The following is a 23,259-nucleotide window of genomic DNA, read 5'->3' as shown; positions in this document are numbered from 1 at the left end:
GGTTCTAGTAACGGGTAGAAGAGAAAGAAACAGTGAGAGAGAGAGAGCACACAAGATGCGAAGCGATACAAGCAAATCGAGGTATCCGACGTTAAAGTACAGCGTGAACAGGCCTTGTTGAGCGTACGTGCATGTCTTTGCTTGCCAGGGTGCGTCTTGTCCTCAAGTGTGACTCCCCCGTGAGAGGCACCCAGACAGAGAAGGAGGGAGAAGAAGAAAAAGAAGGTAAAGCGATGTAGAGCAAATACAGCCAACGAGAACGAAAGGGGAAAGAGAGAAGAGAAAAAAGAGAAGAGAGAAGAAGGGAGGAGGGAGGAGGGAGGAGGGAGGAGGGGGTAAGATCTAAAAAGAGGTTCGAGTGTGTACAAGAGAGAGGGGGGAATCAGGCGGAGAAGTGATTCCCTGAAAAACGAAGTAGGACAGTACGGAGAGAGGAGGAGGTGCGAGGGGGAGAGAGGAGGGAAACAACGATTGGCATGCCTACAAAGCACGCAGAGTCGCCAACAAATTGCAGCCACACGTTTTATAGAGGCCCACAGACACTGGCCGCGTGCTGATCTACGCAGGGTGCGCGTGTAAGCGAAGTTGGGGTTAATTGGGGAGGGCGTATGCGTGTACTCGGGGACGGAGTCCAAGGAGGCGGCAGAATAAGATTTGTGAAAGCAAAGAAACAGTGAAGGTGCCAAGGCGAAGAGAAGAGAAGGAGAGTGGGTAGACTACAGCTGAAGTAAGCAGACACCTCATGGTTGCAACCACCTCTGAGAGCTGGTACTAGAAGGGCAGAGGCGGATGGGCAATAATGACATGCATCACCCTCTTATTTGGTGAAGGCCAAGCTGTGCGCCTAGCGTCGATATCGTGAAGCTCTCGCGAGTGGCATCTGATAAGAGGAAAAGACACCACCTGCTCCTCCTGCCCCAGATTCACCACCTTTCACCAAACCATCAGGGACGCAAGCAAAGACGCACGTGGGCCTCTATTCTCCGAGCGTTGTTGTTTTGAAGTGTGAAATCACGAAAAAGGACCAAAACGAGATGAGGAAAAATAAAAGGGGAAACAAAACAGGCACGCGGGCACGAGAGAGAGATGGAGAGGGAAAGCAGCGAAGACGGGGGAGGGAAACAGAGAGGCAGAGAGAGAGAGAGAGATGAGGGGTCGGGGATGAAGCCGGCACAAGCCAACTTGCCTACGTCACTCCTGCCACGCCCCTCACACTCTGACTCGCTCTCTCCCTCCCTCGACAGCCCAGGGTGTCTGCCCGGGTGTGTGGGTGTGTATGTTTGTCCTCTCGCTCATTTCTTCACCAGCTTAGAGCCAACCGGCTGGCGCGTCGGGGCGGCTTTCTTCGCCGCCGGCGCCTTCTTCTTGGCAACCCTCTTGGTGGAGATCTTCTTCGCTATGGCCTCCTTCTTCGACTGCTTGCTCTTCTTCTTGTTGAGGGCGCGCCTATGTGAGAGCTTCATCTTCTTGTGCTCCTTCAGCGCCTGCTTGACGATGCGCTGCTCCTCAACGAGGAAGGCGCGCACGATGCGGTCGCGGACCTGGGCATGGCTCAGCACACCACCGTACGCGCGGGACACGCTCTTCTCGTGGCGGGAGGCAAGGCGGGCGTCGATGTGGCGCAGCGCCTTGGTGCCACCGAGGCGCTTGTGGCCGAGCACCCACGGGGTGTGGATACCCTGCGAGCGCTTTGCACGCTTCTGCATCACAAGCTTGTTGCCCGGGGTGCGGACCATCTTCATGCGGTTGCCGCGAGTGGCATAGTGCATGCGACGGCGGTACTGAACGCGAGGACAGGACATCTTCTGCGTCTGAGGTGGGGATGTGCTAAGAAGAAAGGCCGGTAAGAGGATCCAGTGATCACTTTTCCCGCAGAGTTTCTGCTCCGTGGCGTACGTGCGTACCAAGTAAAGGAGAGAGAGTGTGTGCACGCAAGGGAGAAGTTCGGGTGAGAAAGACAACTAGCGTGACGACATTGGGGATGCGGTGATAAGAAACATACGAGCACACGTAACGTCTCTACTCAGCTCGCGGGCAGAGAAAGGTCAAGAGATCGAAAGACCGAGAGACACAAAACACGTCCTCCCCGGCGCCGCGCACAGTAGGAGAGACTCGATGCTGCAGCAGGGGGAGAAAGACTCCATCACCCTCACTCCCTCTTTCAAAAATGCAACTCTGCGTGGCCGCAATTTGCTCTAGAAGCGCGCGACGCGTCGTGAAGGAGAGAGGTGTTACACGCGGCACTGCTCTCCTTGCTGCTTTTCGGCACCTGGGCGATCCACGCGTCGCAGGAACAACGGCAATCGTTAAAAGATACGCACACACACACACACACACACACACACACACACACACACACGTCAGAAAAATGACCTTTGTGTCCTGGCAGGCAGCGACGTCGGCTCCATCTCGACAAAGCGCTCCCGCTCCTTGGCCGACGTCTCATTGCCCTGCCGCACCTCCCGCAGATCGAGCACGCGGTCGCTGAACATGGCACCACCACCGCCGATGACGGTACCGATCTGCAGTATTACCCAGTACAAGCAGTGTAGGTAATCCAGCTCCTCCAGTGGGGACCTGGGATGCATCTTGCGCAGCTCGACGTCCCAGTCCAGCTCGTGCCACTTCTTTCGCCGGCACGCCTCAATCACCAGGTGCAGCCGCACCACTGGCGGCAACGCCTCGAGCGGGTCTTCCTTCTTCAGCACCTCCGTGCCGAGCTTGTAGATGTCGCTGTAGCGCATGCCGCGCACCATATAGGTGTAGTCGCGCTGGTCCTCTGGAGAGAGCTGCGCCACGGCGTCCATTTCCTTGAAGTAGCCGCCTACCATGACTACCATAAAGCCGGAGACGAAAATCGCCAACGCCACATTGCAAATGCGAATGCCCCACCTCAGCTGCCGCTCTGTCAAAGACCGGAATGGGGCGTACAGCCGCGCGTACCACCGCGTTGAGGCGTACCGGTTCACGATGTCCTGCCTCTGGTCATGGGAGAGCTGCACGGTCATCGGCTTGCGGCGACGCGAGTTGCGCTGAGCAAGCGCATTGATCGCCTCCAGTAGTCGCTGTGCCGCGCGAGCCTCGGGGTCGTGCTTCGATCTCTCCGACCATCTGTCGAGGTACATGAGAGGGTTTAACGGCTGCCTCTTGCGGCCTTCGCTACCGCCTTTGAGGAGGCTCCAGAAGCCACCAGACGGCTGCGTGAGTGGCCCCGTTGAGGGCGGCGACTTCGAAACCGATCCGGTAGAAGACACAGCCGTATCGACGGAGGAGCTAGTCCCTGATGCGTAGCGGGCGCGCCTCTGTGCAGCACGTACCGCCTCGTCTTGCTGATCCTTCTGATATTTTTCAAACGTACGTGCCCTATCCTGCCACGTGGTGGAGCGTGGCCTGGCCGCAGTACTGCGCTGATGCCGACGACTAATGAGAAGCGCAGCGGGGGTTGACCTGCAGTAGGACGGAGGACACTGAGAATTGGAGAAGAGAGGGCCCGCGACGCCAGAGGCCGCAGCGGAGGAACAGAAGGACCGACACAATGCCGACGACTGCCACACGACGGTACCGCAAGAAAGCCACGTCGCCGCCGCCGTGGCTGCCGTGGCAACCCCATCCTCCGAGAGAAACGCCGCGATGCACGACCGGTGCATCTTTACTGCCTGCGCGCGAGTGCTTTACTGTGAGTTCGCGTATGCTGGACGCGAGAAGAAGGAGGTTCGCTGCTCCACCAAGAAGAAAAAAGCGCACTCGCGCACGCGTGTGTATCGATGCAAAATCAGCGCAGCGGCGCCACGACGGTGCGAGCACGCGCGCGCCAAACGAGGAGCAAGAGCGATAGATGTGGCGAAAAGAGAGAGAAAAAGAAAAAGACACTCGTTCACAAAAGCGAAGACGACATCAGTTCGAAGGAGAAGAGAGGGCGGGTGCGACGGGCTCGCAGCTGAGCTCAGCTTAGGGTGTGGATTGGTTTCCTTTGCTATTGCAGTCTTGCTCCCCCCTCCCCCCTTCCCTATCGCCCTCGATTACTCTCTCTCTCTTCGCTCAAAGATGGAAAGACAACACAGAAAGTGAGAACACAACTGTCTCGCGCCACGTGGCACAGTCAGCTAGTCCACCCACTCACCGCCTCCGTCTTGCTCACAGGAAGAGAAGCACGGGGGAAGGTGGGAGAGAAACAAGAGGATAGCAGTATAAGAGAGGGAGCCCATCTGCTGCGGCTGCCATGATACAGGCTAGGGGGGGAGGAGCTCTTGGCATGTACTCGGATCTGTTGTTCCTCTTTGTAGGTTCCTTTTCTCTCGTTTATGTTATTTGTGCAGTAGTTGCGTTGCTCCCCTCTTTTCTCGTGCCCGATTGATTGAAAAAGTAGGCGTTAAGGTCCTCTTTACTCCGCGCACCTCCGCCTCGGCCTCTCCCTTCCGCCCCCTTCACCCCATCAACTCCTCCTCCACTCCCTGTGTGTGTGAGTGTCAGTGAACTTGTGTGTGTGCACCTGTACGCTCATGGAAAAGATACAGCAACCCCATATTGGTCATCACCTCCATCACCACAACGTGTATTCACGGGCACCATCATCACCGCTTGCAAGCCAAGGCACCATCAAACGCAGGGCAGTACCTCTCTCGCCTTCCCCTACACACTCGCTCTTGTACTCCTTCCCTCGGTAAGAGCCCGCAGCCAGCAGGCAAAATGGCAGGTGGGGTGGCAAAGCAACACGAGAGAGAACAGCGCGAAAGGCATTAGGTGCATCGAAGAAATGCCACACGCAGTCACACAGCTACCAACGCCGATAAGCACCAGCCTCTAGATCATACATGCCTCACGGGCGGGGCCCATGCAGTCGCGCGATGCAGTGCCCACCACACCATCGCACACACCACGCACACCTGCACGGAAAGCGTCGTAAGAGGAAGGGAGGGGGGGGGGGGGGGCAAAAATCCGGAGGCGACGAGAGCGGAAGGAAACAACAAAAAAAAAAAGAAAAAAAAAATACACAAAACGAGCCGCACAGACACGTGGGAAAAGAGGCGCGGAAGAGGGGGAAGGCGGGGCGAATGGGGAACCAGACGAGGAGGGGGGCTGACGAGGACAGAGGGTGAGAGAAGAACCGAGCAAGAGCACAACAATGGGGGGGGGGGGGGTCCGCTCACTTACACAGAGAGAGAGAGAGACGCATAGGTAGAGAGGCAGACACACCCGTTAACAGGCACGCGCCGCTCCATACCTGATGTATCGGTGCGTGTACGTCCCTACGCCTCTTTTCGCCTCCCAAAAGCCTCACATTCCTTGATTTCGGCCTCATGGGCGTGTGTGTGTGTGCTGGTTTGCTTTCCTTCCCCTTTACAGTCTTCGTCGATGCGGGAAGGAGTGCGGGGCTGTTCGACCGTGCGTGCTTCGGGGCCACAGACCCACACGCGCTTCGAAAGGGAAGAAGAGGAGGAACAATTTGTTATACTTTTGCTCGATTGGGTGTGGAAGGAGGTGTAGGTTTTAGGCTGTAATGCATACGTACGGTGAACTCCCCCCCCCCTACACATACGCACACCTCCTCCACCTCCACTCACATGATGTCTTCGCTCTTCTCGCTTTTTCCGGAGAACGCATGTCTGCATAAGCTCAGGTAGATGAAAAAGTTGCCGTCGTTACCCTATTCTCTTCTCTTGCTTTGCCTGTAGAAATCAAAGCGAAGACGGCTGCGTTGATGGGGAATGGGTTGATGAACGTGAGATGAAGATAGAGGCAAGGGGGGGGGGGGGCACAGGGAGAACATGCCTATCATGTGCCTCGGTTTGAGGTTCTGCGCGCTGCAGAAGAGAAAATGGGAGACGAGAGACACAGCCTTCGATGGCCAACACCCACCCGAAACGAAACCCACCAAAGCGTAAAGAGGGGCTGGCCACGACACACACACACACACACATACAGAGAGAGACGCAAGACTTCACGCATTCATGCAGAAAGGTGCACGCTCGGCACTACTTCACGATCCGCTCTTCATTTTTAGGATTACGGCTTCTGGTACACGGTGCCCTGGCAGGTGCGGTGCTCGTATTGCTCGCCCACGTAGACGTCCGTGAAGAGCTCATCCAACTTGGTCGTGGGGTGCTTCTGGGCCTTCTGCAGGTCCTGGTCCACCTCCTTCTTCACCTCCTTCTCCATCTTGCTCATTTCCTCCTCGGTCATGATGCCCTCGGTGGCCATGAAATCGCGCATCTTGCGAATGCAGTCACGCTCCTGTTTCACGTGCTGGATGTCACTCTTGGTACGGTACTGGTTGTCGGGGTCCGACATGCTATGGCCCATGTAGCGGTAGCAATCCAATTCCATCACAATCGGGCCCTTGCCTGACATGCAGTGGTCGCGCGCGTAGCGGGTGCCCTCCTGCACCGCGAGCACGTCCATGCCGTCGATCCTGATACCAGGGATATAGTCGCCACGACGGTAGAACTCCGACTGATAAGAGCCGCGAGCGGCGCTGGTGCCCATCCCGAAGTGGTTGTTCTCCACAGCGAAGATGACGGGTAGGCGCTGCAGAGCAGCAATGTTCATGGACTCGTAGATCTGGCCCTGGTTGGCGGCGCCGTCGCCGTAGAAGGTAACCGCGACGTGCTTCGGGCTGTCTCGGTTCTCCATCGCGAAGCGCCAGGCGAGACCTGCACCGATGGGGACCTGCGCACCAACGATACCATTACCACCGTAGAAACCATTACGCACGCTGTACATGTGCATTGAGCCGCCCTTGCCCTTGCTGCAGCCGCCTTGGCGACCGAACATTTCAGCAAAGACCTCCTCGGGCGTGCCACCGCGGGCAATGTACCAGCCGTGGTCGCGGTAGCCAGTGACGATAGGATCCTCGAAGGTCAGGATGTTCTCCATGCCAGCGGGGATGGCCTCCTGCCCAATATAGAGGTGACAGAAGCCGCGAATCTTCTTCAGTTTGTAGGACTGATCGCACAGAGACTCCATACGGCGGATGCGGAACATCAAAGTAAGGCTCTTCTTCAGTTGCTCCGTGTCGTACGTCGCCTCCGTCGGCAGTGGCGCCATGTCGGTGCGGGTAGCCGTGTGCAGCTTGAATGGGCGCTGCGGCTTCAGCAACGTTTTCTTGGTGGCCAGCAGGCAGCGAGTTGCGCACTTGAACATGATGCTAGAAAAATGTGGGCGTGTGTAGAAGAAAAAATATGAAAAGGATGGTTCGAGATAGAGCTTGAGCTACATGCAGACTCTGTGCATCGTGAAGCGTGTGTGTGCGTGCGTAGAAGTGTATGCAGCAAGGAGAAGTAGGAATAGCGGAAGAGGAAGAAAAGAGAGAGGTGCCGATGAATGTGAAGATGACGACACGACCATAGGGGTACAGAGAGACGACTACAGGGGCAAGGGGGGCGCGAGAGAAGAGATGGGTCAAAGTCAAGCCCACACACACGTACATACAGAGGTGCGATACCCCTCTCCCGTCCTACTCGACGCGCCCCCGCCCGTCATTAGTCTCATTCAACCATACAAGACTTTCATACAGCCACGCCAAACGCATGAATCGCGCCATTCACGCATACCTTGTGCACGTGAGCTTTGCGCATGCGGTGGCTGCTTAACCATCGGGTCATCGCACTCGTCTGCTTGACACGATCTGTAGTATTCTTTGTTTACGTCCTTCGTACTCCCTTCTCACGTACGCGTATGTGTGTGGGTGTATGTTCATCATTGTGACCCTTAAAAAAAGCTCCTCAGCCAGTGCGACCATGATCAGCCCCTCACCCACCACGCACACACACACACACGCGCACACCTTATCAACTACGTTGGTTTCGCTTTCATTCGCGTCCCTTCAGACTTGAGATCATCTTAGAAAAATATACCAAATATGAAAACTGAAGAACGGAGACTAGGAAATGAAGATGCAGGTGCACCCGCGCACGCACACGCACGCATTCACCAATACTGAGCACAAAGGCAAAAAAAGAGGGGGTAGAGAGGCTCGGCTCCACTGCCATATAACCTCACAGCGAGACGCTTGAGGAGAGGGGAGGACGAAGAACAAAGAGAGAAAGAGGGGACAGATAAGCGAAGATGTGGGTACTCCCTATCCAAGGGAACACGCGCAACTGCTTCTTTCTCTGCCTCTTTCTTCGCTTCCCCTTATGTGCCCTTTCTCGCTTGGGATTGTGTGCCGTGTGTAGATGTGCGCTGTGGGGTGCCGACGTGTGTGCGTCTGCGTCTGTGTCGCTCCTTTGCCTCGCGTGACGGCGTCAATTTGGCTGATTTATATTTCCCTGTTCAGGCAGTGGGAGGAAAAAGCAAACGAGGTGTGTGTGTGTTTTTTTTTGTTTTGGTGTTGTTGCCGTTTATTCTGGCGCGGTGCTTTTTTTTTTCGTCTCCCAAGCGCCACACCCTTGAGTGGATCGACCCCGTCTCTGCACGCTAACGCGCAAGGCAGGCGCTCACGCAAGAGAAGGCAACCCGAAACGAGAACGAAACGAAAGAGTAGATAATAATAATACTAAATCAATCAAAGAGGAGGCGACAACAAGAGAGGAACACGAGATAAAAAAAAATCAAGAGAGGAAACGAATCGGAATCGCTCTTGTGTAGGCATGGGAGGGGGAGGAGGGGTGGCGCAGTCATTAAAATAAAACGAAGGGCGCAGGCAGGCAGGCAGACACACACACGCACACACAGGCAGACACGCACAGCCACACCCACCACACAACAGCGACGGGGGCAAACAAAGAGGGATACCTCCAACGAAGGTGAGAGTGCGAAGGGGGAAGAGGAAAGGGCATCACCGACTACGCGAAAGGCTGCGATCCCTCGTAAGAAAAGAAACATAGGGAAGTCAGTGAGGTGCACACAGTGCATGCCTCATGGAGAATGACGACGAAGGGTGGCGGTGCAGAGTTGAAATGGGGAAAGAATGTACATGCATGCACGCGTAGATGCATCGTGTTCACGCACCAAAGCTCCATACTTTACGGACGCGATTCAGTGGACGCATCTTGTGCACATTTGGGCGCGCGTATTGCGCGTAGCTCGCGTGTACATGTTTACTAAATAAGAGCGCTCATTATAGAGGTCGGTAATGCAACCGTCTCCCACGCATCTCCACCTCAAGCAGCTCTCTCCCATTCCGCCGCACGCACACACACACACGCGTACACTCATAAAATAGATGGCGAATATCCCAAGCTCAACTATCGCAGCACCAACAGCCACCTCTCAATCACGGCCCTTCTCTTTGGTATCATGTCTCGTCTTCTTCCCCACCCACCCACCCACACACACACAGCAACAGCAGCACCGCACATCAAAGACTGTCGGGAGAGAGAGGGGGGCAGCAGTGGCAGTAGTGGTTTAAGAGAACAGAAAACATCTGCACAGACAGAGGGGAAGAAGCGAACAGACAACCACGAGGCTGTTCGGTAAAGACGTGACAGGGCTCGGAGTACGCACACACGAAGTTACGCACGGACACGCGCAAAGGAGAAAAGAGAGAAGCGGCAGCGCGAAGAAAACGCAGAGGGGGTGCGGGCGTATGCGCCTGTGCGTCTGTTCGAGCGGTGGAGGGCCTCGCGTGTGCGTATTCGTCTGTGCGGCTGCGATAGAGAACACCCGGAGAAAAGCCAACGGAGGAGAGGGGAAATGATGGGGTGGTCAGAAAAAGAGAAGGAAAGAAGAGAATACGCGCCGTGGAGAGACGCACACACAAACATAGGCGGCACCCCTGCCATGACGCACCTGAGCCCCCCCCCCTCCTCCAATCCTCTCTTCTGCCATCCCTATCGCTTAATCCAGGACCGGCGCGTTCGTCTGCTCAGGCGCTTTCTCCTCAGGACCTTCCTGCTGTGGCGCGTTCTCAGCAGCCGCCGCCGCCGCCTCAGCTGCCGCGTCCTCCTCAGCTTTCCCCGCCTCCTCCTTCGGCTTCGGTGGGGCCGGCTTCTTCATGACTTTGGCGATTCCCTGTTCCACCCCCGATGCCTTCTTCTCGAGATCTGTCTTCGACACAATCGTCTCCTGCGTCTTAGGTGCAGCCTGCATCGCCGCAATCTGCTGGTCCACCCATAAGCACGCTGCCTCGGCTGTGGCGGCTGCTTCCCTCAGCTCCTCCTCTGTGATGTGCTCCTTCTTGCCAATGAAGTCGAGCGCCTTCTGCTGGACAGCCGCCATGCGGGCACGGAAGCCCTTCGCCGCGAACTCGACTTCTTCGCGATTGCGAAGGCGACTGTGCGCGGCGTCACCGATCGCACGCAATGTCTGTACGCGGCGCTCGTACTCATCGTACGTCGAAGTCTCGCCGTCCTCATAGAGCCACTGTTCATCCGCGTCGCACTGGCGTACGAAGTCGGCCGCCGCAGCGGCCGTGGCGTACTCGACCAGCATGCCACCCGGCAAGAAGCGAGGGCGGTAGTCGAGGATGTAGCTCTCCAGCTCGTTCTTCTTTACGCGTGTACGGACGATGCAGGAGTCGCGTTCGTGCATCTCCTCCTCGGCCTTCCGGAAACGGACGACAGACTCGCTGCAGTGGCCAAGAACCTCAAGATTTGGCTTCACCGGCACACCAATCGCAGCCTCCTTCATCTTCTTGACCGGCTTGGGTGGATCGGCCTGCGCCTCCTCGTTCTCTTTCGCCGGAACCTCGCCGTTCTCAGCGGCAGGGGCAGCAGCCGGCGCCGGTGCCTCCTCCACCTCGAATACGTCGATCGCCTCAGCCTTCTCCAGTTCCACCAGGCCATCCGGTTGGATGCAGATGCGGACACGCATCTCGTTCACCGCGCCCTTCGACTTCGAAGGCATGCCAATCTCCCACTCACCAATGACGTAGTTGCAGGACTGCACAATCTCCTTCACCCCCTCATTTTCGTAATCGTAGAAGGCGTAAATCCTCGGCGCACTCGAGCATGGGAAGCGCACATCCAGCTTCTTCGGGTAGCTGTCTGCCGCCCCGAGCAGCTTCACGACCTTGTTCACCTGCGGCAGGAACGGCACGGAGCTGGGGGAGCGCGGATTCTCGGCGTAGTAGCCCAGCAGAATCGGGTACGTTGGCAGCTCCGAGACCTTGAACTCACGCACCTGGAACTTCGGCGAGAGCATGGCCGCCACAATGGCGCACCCGCGCGCCGTCGTCTCGGACGCATTCAGAGTGAAGCTAGGCGCGCGACCGAGCACCTCCTCCACCAACTTCTTCATCATCGGGATGCGGCAGCCACCGCCGATCATTTCAATGGAGTGGAAGTCATCGCGGTTAACACCTGATTCGGCAAAGCCGCGCTCCATCACCTTCTTGATGCGCTGGAGAACACCTTGGCAGAGCGACTCCATTGTGGCACGCTCGAAGGATGGAATGTTGACGTCAATGTCCATCAAGTTCTCGACGTTCAGCGGCGCCGACTGGTTCGCTGACAGAAGATATTTGAGACGCTCGCACGCCTGCAGCAGGCGCAGACGAGTGCGCTTGTTCTCCGAGACATCGACGTTGTAGCGGGACTTGACCTCGCTCACCATGTGCTGGTAGAGTAAGTAGTCGCAGTCACGAGTGCCGTTATTACGGTCGAAGGTGCGGGCAAGGACTTTGCAGTTGCCGCGCCAGAACTTGCACACCAAGAAGTCCGTGGCGCCGTAGCCGAGGTCGAGAATGCCGACCACCTGCCCCTCACTCTCCGTCTCCTTCAGCGAGGCGCCGCGGAAGATGCCGTAGTCTACAGCTGACGCGGTGGTCTCGTTAATGAGGGACATGCAGTGCAGCCCTGCCACCTCAGCTGCCTGGTACACGAGGCGGCGCTGCTCCGCGGTGTAGTAGCACGGCACGGTGATTACGAAGTCGCGCACGTCTGCCTTCACGCGAGGGTCCGTCGTGGCAGCCTCGTTGACGTAGGTGCGCAGCCGCTGCAGCATCATAGCCAGCACCTGCTCTGGGTAGAAGCACTTCTCTTCTCCGCAGTAGTTCACACTGAACATAAGTCGTCCATTGCTGTCGCCGGTGATGTTGCATGTAAGGAACTTGCGCTCCACGTCAAGCTGAGGATCGTTCATCCGCATGCCAATGAAGCGCTTCAACAAGAAGACGGTGTTGTGAGCATTGCGGACGTAGCGGTCCAGCCCCTGCTCGCCAATAAACCGCTCCTCGTCAAGGAAAGAAACAATCGTGGTCGTCTCACGTTTGCTGACCTCGTTCGTCACGATGTCCACGCCGCCGTGGCGGGTGATGGCCACCGTGGAATTGAGGTTGCCAAAATCGACGCCGAACACAGACATGACAATGATGCTTTTCTTTTGGGGGTCTATTTTCTCTTTCTTCCTCGCTTCCGTGGTGTCTGCTCGGTGCTGTGTTCCGTGAGATGGAAGGAGGGACGGGGAGAGATGATACCTGCTAGGATAGAGATCTTAAGTGAAAATGTGAAGAACGGAGTTATAGTGGCTGCGAGGTGTGCGTGGCTATCACCCAGGCAGGTGGCGGTGGATGAAGTAGACCAGTAAGGGCGTGGGGGAGGAGGGGGGAAGCAAACACGAGTGACCACACATGAAGAGAGAGCGCACAAGAGAAACGCGAGAAGGGAGAGGGGGACGTAGGGGTGGAAGAAAAACAGGTTTGAAGATGCACACACATGCACACCATTTATTTTCCCTCATCTTCCTGCATGGCGCACTGGTGGTAGATGGGTGACGCCAATGAGAGGCAAGCCTACGTTTCACCATCACCACCAAAGAAGAACGCATGGTGGGAGAACGTGCACGCCAAGACAAACGGCTCACAGGTATCCACGCGCATGAGAAGGGGGGAGGGGGCGGTGAAGAACGCGCAGCACTCAACGCTTGCCTGCGTGTCCTCTCACGCGCATACCATTTAAAAACAGAAAAACACGGATAACCTCTGCGGATGCCTTTCCCCCTTCCCTCTCAACTGGCCGGTGAAGGTGCTTCAAATGTTCTGCTGACCACTCAGAGAGAGAAGGAGAAGGAGGAGAACATCCGCGAGTTGGCCCTGGTCCGTGGCTTGGGCATGTGTGGGCTCCGTGAGCGTTTGTGTGCGACTGTCGAGTACGCGGGCAAAGGGAATAACGACAAGAGAGAAGATTTCAAAGCCACGATGCATTTTCTGCCGCAGAGAAGGTACCCCTCGACCAGCACAAGCAGCAGCAGCAGCGGCGGCGGCGGTAGAGCTGTAATCTTCCACCAGCACCACCACCCCTTCCCCCCCCGCTGCTGCCATTTCCGCTACTGGTACCCACGCAGCTCGCTCTCGCTTTTTGTTCGAGTGTCACAACCACCAGTGAGGAGCAAAAAGACAAGGCACAGACACGCACAACGAAGCGGCGCCGCATCGGTGTGCCGACCACCACCCCACTCCTTTCGAGTTAGCATTCACAGACGGCAATGTCAAAAGAAGCGCCCGTCCGCGGGCCGGCCGCCCTCCCTCCCTCCCGGCACGCGCCCATCTCAACATCAGCATCTCTGCTCGCTTCAGCGCCACACAAACAGCCGGCAGTGGTGCGCACACCGCTGGCTCTTTCTCTCCGTCATCTTTTCTCCTACTTAGCGCCACGGGCGCTGTGGGGAGGACGTGGATGACCGAACAGCAGCACCCTCGGCCTCTGCACCGATCCCTTCGCCATCGTTGGAATGATTCCTTGCATTAGTGAGCTCGTGTACAGGGCTGCGGTGCTGTGTCGACTGGGCCGTGCGAGACGGCGATGCCATCGCAGATAGCGCGCTGGCGGCCCTATGAGCAGCGGCTGCTGGGGAAGCAGGAGCAGCGGACGAAGGCTTCGGTGCAGCGCTAGTGGAGGCCATTACACCCTCGCGAGAAGAAAAAAAGTGTCCTGTCGGATTTGTGTTGCGAAAGACATGATAACGTGCGCTGTTCTCCTTGGCTGAGGACACCTGTCCGCCAATACGCTGCGCGGCAGCACTGGCCTCCCGGCACACCCGCTCAAAGTCGTCCTCGCGCAGCGCCTGCCGCTTCGCATCTTCAAGGAAGGCGTCAAGCTTCCTTGAGAGCTGATCCCGCTCGCGCCGCAGCAGCTCAGTCTCCTCCTTCGCCATCAGCGCGTCGCGGCGAGCTGCCTCAGCAGCCTGACGTAGCTCTGGCAACTCCCGTAGACGTCGCTGAAGATTCTCCATTTGCCTGTGCCACTGCGCGTCGCCGACGGCACGCTGCTTGAGCGCCTTCACCTCCTCGCGTAGCCCCGTGCACTCCTTCTGGATAAGCTGATACTGCTCGTGCAAGCGGATGTTCTCGCGCATGAGCTGCTCCTTGTCCTGAGTCTGGCGATCCTCGGCCATGTGAACCTTCTCCAGCTCGGCACAGCGGGTGCGCAGCGTCTTGACCTCCTCTTGTATCAACGCCCGCGCCTTCTCAGAGGTCGTCCAGTCCGCGTGCAGAGTCGTGTAGCGCTGCACCTGCCACGCCTTCTCATTGTTCAGCACTGTGGCCAACTCCGCTTTCTCCTTATCGAGGGCGTCGCAGCGCCTCTGCAACTCCTGCGCGAGGGTGCTGCCCTCGCCAGAAACAACGCGAAGCTGCTCCGCTTCCGCCTGCGCGCGCTCCCGCTGCTCCACTGCCTCCTTGTAATGAGCACGCAGCTGCTCCAGCTCTCCCTGTAGGTGAGTCACATCTCGCTGAGCCGTGTGGTGCCCCACCACAGCGGCGCCCTCGCGCGCTGCCGCCTCCTCGCTCTCTCGCACTGCTGCCCGGGCTTCCTCTCGTGCCTCATCTAGTTGGGTCCGCAACGATGCCAGCTCCTCCTCCATCACCTCCCGCACCCGCTGCATGTCGTCACGCTGTCGTCCCACGGCTGCCGCATGCTCGGCGGCAGTTTGCAGCTTGTCAGCCTCGAACTCCTTACTCCGTGCTTGCAGATTGCGCTCTACAAGGTCCAGCTTCGCGGCTGTCTCCTCTAATGTGTGTTGAAGGGTTGTCGCTGTATCGTCTGCCACCTCACAGTCGTGCTCGAGCTCGCGTACGCGGGCATTGTACTCGTCCTGCATTGTCCGCTGTGTCGCCTTCATCTCCGCCACCACTTCCTCGGCGCGCTGACGCTCCTCGCGCAAGGTGTTGTGAAGCTCCTCTAGCTGAATCATGGCATCTTGCAGCGCGGCGTCTGCCTCAGCCAGAGCACTTGACTTCTGGCTGCTCGCCTGTTCGTGCTGCGCGCACTGTCTCTCCAGGTCCTCTAGCTGCCGCTGCATTGCACTGTTGGCTTCCAACAGCTGCGTCATTTCCGCCTCGTGCGCACGCGCCAGGACCGTCTGGGACTCCACCAGCTCCTGCGCCTTCCCGAGACGCTCCGTCATTAACTCCAGCTGCCGCTGCACATAGGCGTGCTCTTCCATCGACACCGACCCACCCTGTGTGGAGCGAAGTTTCATCTCAGACACAACAACCGCGTGCTCGTTCTGCAGCAGCGTGAGTTGCTGCCAAAGATCCCTGTTCTCGGACATGACCGCCAGCAGGAACTCCTGTGTCTCACGCTCAGCACCGTCGCGGTAGTCTGTCCACTGCTTGTCCACGTCGTCGAGAGTGGCCTCGGCACGCTTTAGTCGGGCGTCGACATCCGTGAGAGCCGACAGCACGGAGCTGCGCGCCACAAAGACGTTTGTCTGCGACTCGTCGCTAGACGCGGTCAGGGACTCGAGCGACGTCAGCAGGCGATCCACGAGGGTCTGGTGGGTGTTGTGCATCTCGGTCTGCATTCGGCGTACCTCTACAGTGGGGATGAAGTGAGACCGGTCCTCCAGTCGGCGTTCCACCTCCTTCGGATCCAGCCCTTTGCATGCCTCGAGTTGCTGGAGGCGTCGATGCAGTCGCTCCTGGGCCCACTCCGCCTCCCGCAGCGCCAGTCGTTGCTCTTCCCGCTCCTTCTGCACCTGATGGCGCTGGCTGCGCTCCTTGATCAGCTGCTCCTCTAGTGTCTTGATGGTGCTCTCTGTGGTGGTCAGCTTCTCCACTGTTGTGCTGTAGCGGTGCGTGAGGGAGGTGTACGCGGCCTTCTGTTCATGGAGATGGTGGCGCGTGTCGCTGAGGCGGACGTTGGTCTCCTGTAGCTCTCCCTTGAGTCGCTCCACCTCACGATGTGCCTGCTGCACCTGCTGTTGCAAGAGTCTGCGCTGGAAATCTAGACTGGCCTCACCAATGTAGGGCTGGTCGGCCGCACCGAGCGACATCGAGAGGGCCTGGGCAGACGACAGCGGCGGCGTCATTGCCGCCGCTGTCAACGGATCCTCGTAGACACCACGGACACCACAGGGCTGCTGCATCTGCGGGTTCAAACTTTCCATAGCGGCCCTGTGGCGAGACGAGCTGCCGTATTGTGTGTGGGTGGGGACCGCGCCGCCGTTCAGGGAAGGTCGATCGACAGGGGAACCGAACAAGCTCGGATCGGCATCATGCAAGGGAATAATAGACGCGTTTTTTTCCGACATCGTATGCGGTGCCTGTTAAGGCGCGTGTTTATGAATGTACGAGGCAATGGTCTACTCTACACGGTCAAAGAAGTGCGTGGTTGTGCGTCGCTGCGTCAGTGTGGTCTAACACGCACAGGTGCACGGGCGCCTTCAGACGAAACTGAGAATAAAAAAAAGTGCTCGAACGGCTTTGCTCGCCTGGGCGTGAGTGCCGCGTGAGTGTGTAAATCCCTCAGCGTCGAGAGCGAGCACTGTTCGGAGGGACGCGATAGGAGCGGCGCGCCTGTGATCGCGTGTGGACCAACACACACCTGCACCGCAGAGAGCGCACTGGACGAATGGAGAGAAAAGGCAAGGGCAAGAGTGAGGATGCTGGAGAAGGCGAGTAACTTTGCACGTAATAATCAGCATAGAGTAGGAGAGACACCTTAGTAGCACACCTTCCAGTCGAACATCGGCATTGTGTGTAAGTGTGTCGGTCCGTCTATTTGTCTGAGGGTGTGAGAGTATCATCACCGACAAGCCCTAAAGCATACAACTTTTTCTTTTTCGCTTTTCTTGTCTTGTTCATTGTCGGCGTATTTCGTGTCGCTCCCTCTCACCGTTTGTCTTTTTCCCGAAGGCTGATGGCAACACAAAACGACGAAAGTGTGTGTGTGTGTGGGGGGGGGGGGGTCGATTAGGGGATATTAAGATGAGGTGAGGCATACACAGTGACGCAGAGAGAGAGAGAGAGAAGGGGGAGGAGAGGGGGGGGGAGGAGGATGCGGGGGAGGATACGGGAGAAGATACAAAAGACGTGGGTTATCGATCGAAGCGCTGACCACTGGTGCGGCAACCAAGATGAAACCGCGTACTAATAAAGCCGAAGAGTGTAATTGAAAAGGAGGTGGAAGGAAAAAAAAAAATGAAAAGAGAGAGAGAGAGGTGAATGAAAAGAAACTGGAGAATGGGTAGTACGCCTGGCGCGACGCTATGTCCCTGTGACCTACTCTCTTGTAAGACAAAGCGCACCACAGCCATCAGCCAGAACTGTCCCGGCTCGCGAAACACCCTGTGTGTACACAGGCGTGCAGGTGTCACCTACGCCAGGAAAGCCAAGATTACGAGATGCATCCAAGAAGAGTGCAAAAGAAAAACGCCACTTTGCGTTGACAGTCAACCTCGCGAGAGAGAAAGCAGCAAAAACAAAACACAAAAAAAAAAGCCACAAGGAGAGTAGCACACACACACACAACGCGTCCCCTTTACTTCGTCGGTACGTGTCCTGAGATACACTACTGACTCGCCACGCGTTTAGCGCCCCTCGTCCCTGGCCGCTCACGCATACGTCATCACGCACGCCCATATAAACGTGGAGAGAAGAGCGCATGGCCTCTCCCTAGCAAAAGGGAAGGAGGACAACCGGAAGCTTGAAGGAGAGAGAGACTAAGGAAGGAAAGAATGGGGGGAGGGGGCGCAGGAGGTAGTGAAGGGGGTATGGAAAGGCACTTCAAGCGAAAAACACAGATAGAGAGGGGGTGGTGAAAATGGTGGATGCACATGCGCCACGTACACCACCGTCGACACAAACAGCGACACACGGCGAGAGGGCGGAGACGGAGAGAGGTGAAACGGAAATATATAGAAGGAAAGACGGATCGGCTATCGACTCCGAGGCTGCACACACGCACGCGCACACTATCACGCATACATGCAAGTAAAGCTGCGGGCTACATACATGATTGGCTTCCTTAGCAACCCTTCATTCTTCTCTGCGTCAGCTTCTTTACAGAGAGCGAAGAACAGAAAGGACGAGAGTGGTAAAGGGACGGTAAGATCAGAAGAGAGGAGAGCTACTAGGACTTGACAGTATTGGCTTTTTCTTCTTGAGTTTGAAGGGGGGGAGGGGGGGGCGACGAGAGAGGCATACGCACACACGCGCGAGATCATCCCAAAAAAAAAAAAATACCAACGGAACGGCACGGAGAATGAAGAAAAGACGAAAAACACCATAAAAAAAGGCCAAACGGAGTAGAGCGAAAAAGAGAGGCGCAGATCGAACGCACGTGTGCACACGCCCAGCAAGAGGAGGCGAAGAAGGATGAGAGTAGGGTAGAGGAGCACAGGATAAAGGGGTAGAAAGAAAAAAAGCGCAGCCTTCTGGCCCCTCCTTTCTGGCACGGCGTGGACGACCAGTAAAGGGAGTGACTCAAAGGCGACAACCAACAAAATAAATAAAAACAAATAAACGCGTCGTAGGAGGCGGCGCACTCGACAAGGGTCTGTGCCGCCTTTTTGGAGTCACCTCTTCTCGCCTGTGCGTTAACGTTTCCTTCGCCTCCCCCCCCCCTGTGGGGTTGTTTGGTTTGTTTGCAGTACGCACTGCTGTCACTGACATGTGGACTAGAGAAAGGGCAAAAGGAACGACAAAACGAGGGAGGAAATAGACTGAAGCCCAACCGAGAGAGGGTAACAGAGGAAAAATGGGGTGAGGGGGGGGGGGGGAAGGCAAAGTGCCAAGAAGATGTGGAGAGGCAGAAAAGAGGGGTGAGCGGGGTTCACTCCGCAGATGAGGAAGGGGCCGCACCTGCATTAGACAACAGAAAAATCAAAGAAGCACGTCCTTTGTGTAGCCTCGACATAGCAGCAACCACAGCGACCATATATTAAGAGCACTGAACACAGAGCTGAAATAAGTTGTGGGGAAGTGGAGTGTGTAGAAGTGAGCATGGGCTGGACACAAGTAATGAGGAGGAAGGAGACATGCTTCTGTGTGTGTGTGTGTATGTGCACACTGAAGTACGATCTGCAAAGTGCAAAAAAAGGGGGGCTCAGTGCAATGGCGGCGGCAAAACACATGGAGAAAGGAGAGAGCCAGTGAAGGGAAGAGTGAACCAACATCAGAAAGTGAAGAGAGAAAGAGAGTTGGTAGAATTATAGAAGAAACCGAGAGAGAGAAGGCACGCAGCAAATCTAAAAAGCAAAGCAGTAAAAATTGAAGAAAAAAATAAGAGAGAGGGAGAGAGGAGGATCCGAGTTGGTAAAGGTAGACCGCATACATGATACGCACACACACACACGTGCGTGCGCCAGCACTGAAAAGCAGCGACACGGACGAAACGAAAAGATGATAACCAAACTGAAACATAACCACACTTCAAAGAAGGAGAAGAAGAGGAAGGCAGCAGCACCAAGCAAAGGTGGCAAAATCTCGCAGAGAGGCAAAACGAAAGGAGAAAAGTCTGAACAAACAGTCTCAAACTCGAGGTGAGAGTGGCTACAGCTCCCGACAGACACACCTGTATACACGAGCTGGTGCACACATGGTCTCACCACACGCTCAGAGCCGACCTCAGCATAACCATTCGACTGAGACAACAAGAAAGGAGAGAAGGGGGAATGACGATGAGTTTCACACACGTGCGTGCACACATACGGCACAGAGAGTGCCACCAGGAGACGGAAAAAAAAGAGAAAAGAAGAAGTGCAAAAGCAACGCCTGTCATTGCTGGATGATGTAGCGGCATAGAGCGAAAGATGATGAGCGGGTGGAAAAAGGGAGAGGAATCCGTCCCACACATCGACAGAGACGCACAGTTGATCAGTCCTCCAATGCCGCTTGTTGTTTGTTCCTCTTTCTTCACTCCGATGCTGCTGTTGGTTTTCGAGCGAGGGTCTAACACAGGGAAACCCCCCGGAAAGGAAAATAAAAAGACACGCAAGAGAGAGAAAGAGAGACAAGTGAATGATGAGACGGATGAGAAAAAGATGTGTGTGTGTGTGTCTGTGTACAGTCCAGCGCACACAGACGTGCAAAAACAAGCCAAAGAAGAGGAGCTGCTCACACACCTGCAGTAGGAAATGTGGGGCATGAGAGAGAGAGAGAGAGCCCAGCGTGAAGTGAACTTTAAAACGAAAAGAAAAAGGGAACCCAAAAAAAGTAGCGGCCATGGCACTTGTACAGAGGGAGAAGACACGAGGCTCGCGCAAAAGTCTTCCAAAGACACGGGCGGCAAAAGCGTTTAGAAGAGAAAAAGACAGTGAATGAGAGAGAAGCAAAACGAACAACAACAGAAAAAAAAAAGGGCTACAACGCAGGGCGGAAAAGAGAAGGACGTAAGGCGGGCATCAGCTAAAACGGCACGCACGCAAGTCAGGGAAAAGCGGAGAAGGAAGGCCGCAGAAAAAAAAAAAACAGCGAAAGGCGGGGAGGAAAGACGCATAAGCGGAGGCACCTACGCCGGGCGTAGTGGAGGAGGTAAAGAGGGTGCGCTACGGGAGGTTTGTAAAGGAGAAGAGCAGACAGACACAGAGAGGGAGAGGGCGAGGTGGGCAGTGGGAGAAGCAGAGGCACCGGGGCGGAAACGTGGAGAAGCCACATAGGTGGCAGCAGCTAGTGGGGGGTAGGGTGAAAGTAAAGCACGACAGGCAGAGGTAAAGTACATACGGAGGCGTATGTACATCGGCAACAGGTCAAGAGAAGATGAACCAACGAGCAAGCAAGAAGAAAAGCATGCATACAAAAAGCTCAAGGGAAATGGTGAGAAAAAAACAGAGAGAATGTAGGTGGGGAAGCGAGACACACACACACACACACAGCAGGCAAGGTGCTCTGCGAGTGGTGTGCCTTGCCTGCTGTGTGTGTATGTATTCACATTGAAAATGGCAGCCTTTCCCCCCACTAGTGCGCTTTCTCCTCCGCATGATTGAGCTGGCATCAAGACAAGAGAGCAATAAATAAAAAGAAAAGAGGGAGAGTCCAACGCAGCAGTAAAGCTCGCACACCTGTCTGGAGGCTTTTGTGTATTCATTCGTTTTTCGAAGCCTCCGTGCCGCCTCCTTGCCTCCCTTCACCCACTTATACACTCCACCTCTCCCTTCCCGCTCGGCAACAATCACACTTGAAGTGGGCAGTACGACCAGAAAATAAATAAAAAAAAATAGGACGTTAAACCATCACCATGAAGGTGGACACGTGACTACACCATTAGCCACACTACGAAGACGAGGTACCTGTGCAGGACCATGTTCAGTTCTTTCTTTCTTCCTTGCTGACATTGTTGTTGTTGTTTGTCCGTGCGTGAGTTCGAGTATGTGTGTGTGTGTAATCTGCTTTCAGTGGAGAGGTGCGGGCGGCGTTGTGGGGTAAGAAGAATAATACAGGATGTGCCCCACACGTGGACGCGTGAGACAGACGCTACCCCCCCCCTCGTCTTTCGTCTTTTCGTTGTCCTCGTTTCAGCAATACCGCATGGCTGCTCTCCTTGAGAAATCGCCGGGCGCATCCGACGCCGCTATGCCCTGATCAGTGCACCCAGGACAAGGCAGGGATGCGCAGAAGATCAGACCGAGTAAGAACGTGGCACTGATGCAGTGAGTATCGCCATGCACACGGCTACAGAGGCAGCGTACATGTGCAACACGCAGGGAAGGGAGGGTGCGGAAGTCATTGACGAGAGAGAAGAGTTGAAAAGGGGAAAGAAAGTCGAGCCGAAAGAAAAGAAGACGCTAAGGTGCCTGATGCAGGGAGAAAACCTGGGGAAGGAGACGGAATGAAGGATGGGGGATGGTGGTGGTGGTGGAAGGAACCCAAAGCTGAGCGAGATAAGGAGCAAACTAGTCGAGAGATCAGAGGACAGAGAACCAAAAACTAACGTTAAAGAGGGGGAGACACGAACATGGAAAAGGGAAAGGGGGAGGGGAAAAACTGGAGAGAAACACACACACACAGAGAGAGACGCACGCACGGGGCATGAGCGAAAAGGGAACGAAAGAGAGCATCACACACACACACACACATGCACACACACGCACCAAACAGAAAACACGAAAGCGGCGAGACCCGCATCGAGGAAGAGCAAAACCGAAAAAAAAAAGAAGAATACAAAAAAAGAGGGGCGGATCGAAGAGAGGCATACCTGCACATTGACGACTAAACTCACAGCCCACGCCCCTTCTCCCCCTCCCTCCCCTACGCTTTCACATTTGTCTCTCAACTTTTGAGCACGAGCACTAACAAAACTAAAGGTTTCTTTTTTGCTGGTAAAGCACCCATCAGAGTAGCGCTGATAAGGGTACAGTAACGCAAATACACGCAAACGTATCCGTGGAAGATGGTATAAGAATAATCACAGCTCGAGGAATGTAGCAGATAAGCCGTCCACAAAGAGAGAGAGAGAGAGAGAGAGATGCCACAACAAGACCAACACAGGGGGACGAGGTGCGACGAGACGCAAAGAAAAGATGAATTGGACAATAACCACAACAATAAGAAAAAAGGGCGCTCATCTGTGCATCTGCGGCAGTGTGAAGGAGCGAAAGAGGGAGGAGAGAGGACAACGGAGGGAGAAGTTTGTGCGTATATATATATATATATATATATACGTGTGTGTGTGATCGAAAAAGGCAGATATTCATTCCCATCACCCCCTCCAACCGCTCCACTGACCCACTCACGTAAACATAGCCAACATGAGACAAGAGAATCTTCTTTCCTTATCTTTGTGTTTCCCTCTCTGTCTGTGAGGAGGAGAAGGAAGGAAGGGGGGGTTATCGCTTTGCAGCTTTCTCATGATGCTTTCTTTCCCCAGAAAGCCACTGCTGGGGCTTTCTCCTCTCTATCTCTTGCGCAATTTCATGTTTAATGTGTCAAGGTCACACGTGCAAGCACACAGGCACACCCCAGACGCATAAACTCCGTGATAAGGCCAAGAAAAGGAAAAAGCGTCCATGCCCTACCGTGAGAACAAAGAAGCGCAAGGCTGAAAAATACAAAAGGACAGCAACACACGAGGGGAACCCAACCAAAAAGAAAAGGCGAAAAAAAAAAAGGGGGGGGGGGCGAACCAGCCAAAAACCCCAAAAAAAAAAAAAATCTAAAGACAC

The 23,259-nt window shown here is 55.6% G+C and overlaps 5 protein-coding genes across 5 annotated transcripts; all 5 read right to left on the bottom strand.

Annotated features, from left to right (window-relative positions):
* Positions 1-1,292: 1,292 nt before the first annotated feature.
* Positions 1,293-1,802, bottom strand: LBRM_18_1430 (putative 60S ribosomal protein L34; the record flags this gene model as incomplete). The annotated part of the gene is made up of 1 exon (XM_001564015.2): positions 1,293-1,802. One exon carries the CDS (start codon positions 1,800-1,802, stop codon positions 1,293-1,295), a length of 510 nt encoding a protein of 169 aa, XP_001564065.2.
* A 558-nt stretch (positions 1,803-2,360) lies between these two features.
* On the bottom strand, positions 2,361-3,125 carry LBRM_18_1420 (conserved hypothetical protein; the record flags this gene model as incomplete). The annotated part of the gene is made up of 1 exon (XM_001564014.1): positions 2,361-3,125. One exon carries the CDS (start codon positions 3,123-3,125, stop codon positions 2,361-2,363), a length of 765 nt encoding a protein of 254 aa, XP_001564064.1.
* A 2,878-nt stretch (positions 3,126-6,003) lies between these two features.
* LBRM_18_1410 (putative pyruvate dehydrogenase E1 component alpha subunit) lies at positions 6,004-7,140 on the bottom strand (the record flags this gene model as incomplete). The annotated part of the gene is made up of 1 exon (XM_001564013.1): positions 6,004-7,140. One exon carries the CDS (start codon positions 7,138-7,140, stop codon positions 6,004-6,006), a length of 1,137 nt encoding a protein of 378 aa, XP_001564063.1.
* A 2,637-nt stretch (positions 7,141-9,777) lies between these two features.
* Positions 9,778-12,243, bottom strand: LBRM_18_1400 (putative heat shock protein; the record flags this gene model as incomplete). Its single annotated transcript, XM_001564012.2, has 1 exon — positions 9,778-12,243. The coding sequence occupies one exon, from the start codon at positions 12,241-12,243 to the stop codon at positions 9,778-9,780; it is 2,466 nt and encodes an 821-aa protein (XP_001564062.1).
* Positions 12,244-13,521: 1,278 nt separating this feature from the next.
* LBRM_18_1390 (conserved hypothetical protein) lies at positions 13,522-16,410 on the bottom strand (the record flags this gene model as incomplete). Its single annotated transcript, XM_001564011.1, has 1 exon — positions 13,522-16,410. The coding sequence occupies one exon, from the start codon at positions 16,408-16,410 to the stop codon at positions 13,522-13,524; it is 2,889 nt and encodes a 962-aa protein (XP_001564061.1).
* Positions 16,411-23,259: the final 6,849 nt, after the last annotated feature.

The sequence above is a fragment of the Leishmania braziliensis genome, chromosome 18 (genome assembly GCF_000002845.2).
Source record: "Leishmania braziliensis MHOM/BR/75/M2904 complete genome, chromosome 18".
Lineage (NCBI taxonomy): Eukaryota > Euglenozoa > Kinetoplastea > Trypanosomatida > Trypanosomatidae > Leishmania > Leishmania braziliensis.
Note: the sequence above shows the minus strand (reverse complement) of the source record. Positions and strands in the feature narration are given on the sequence as shown.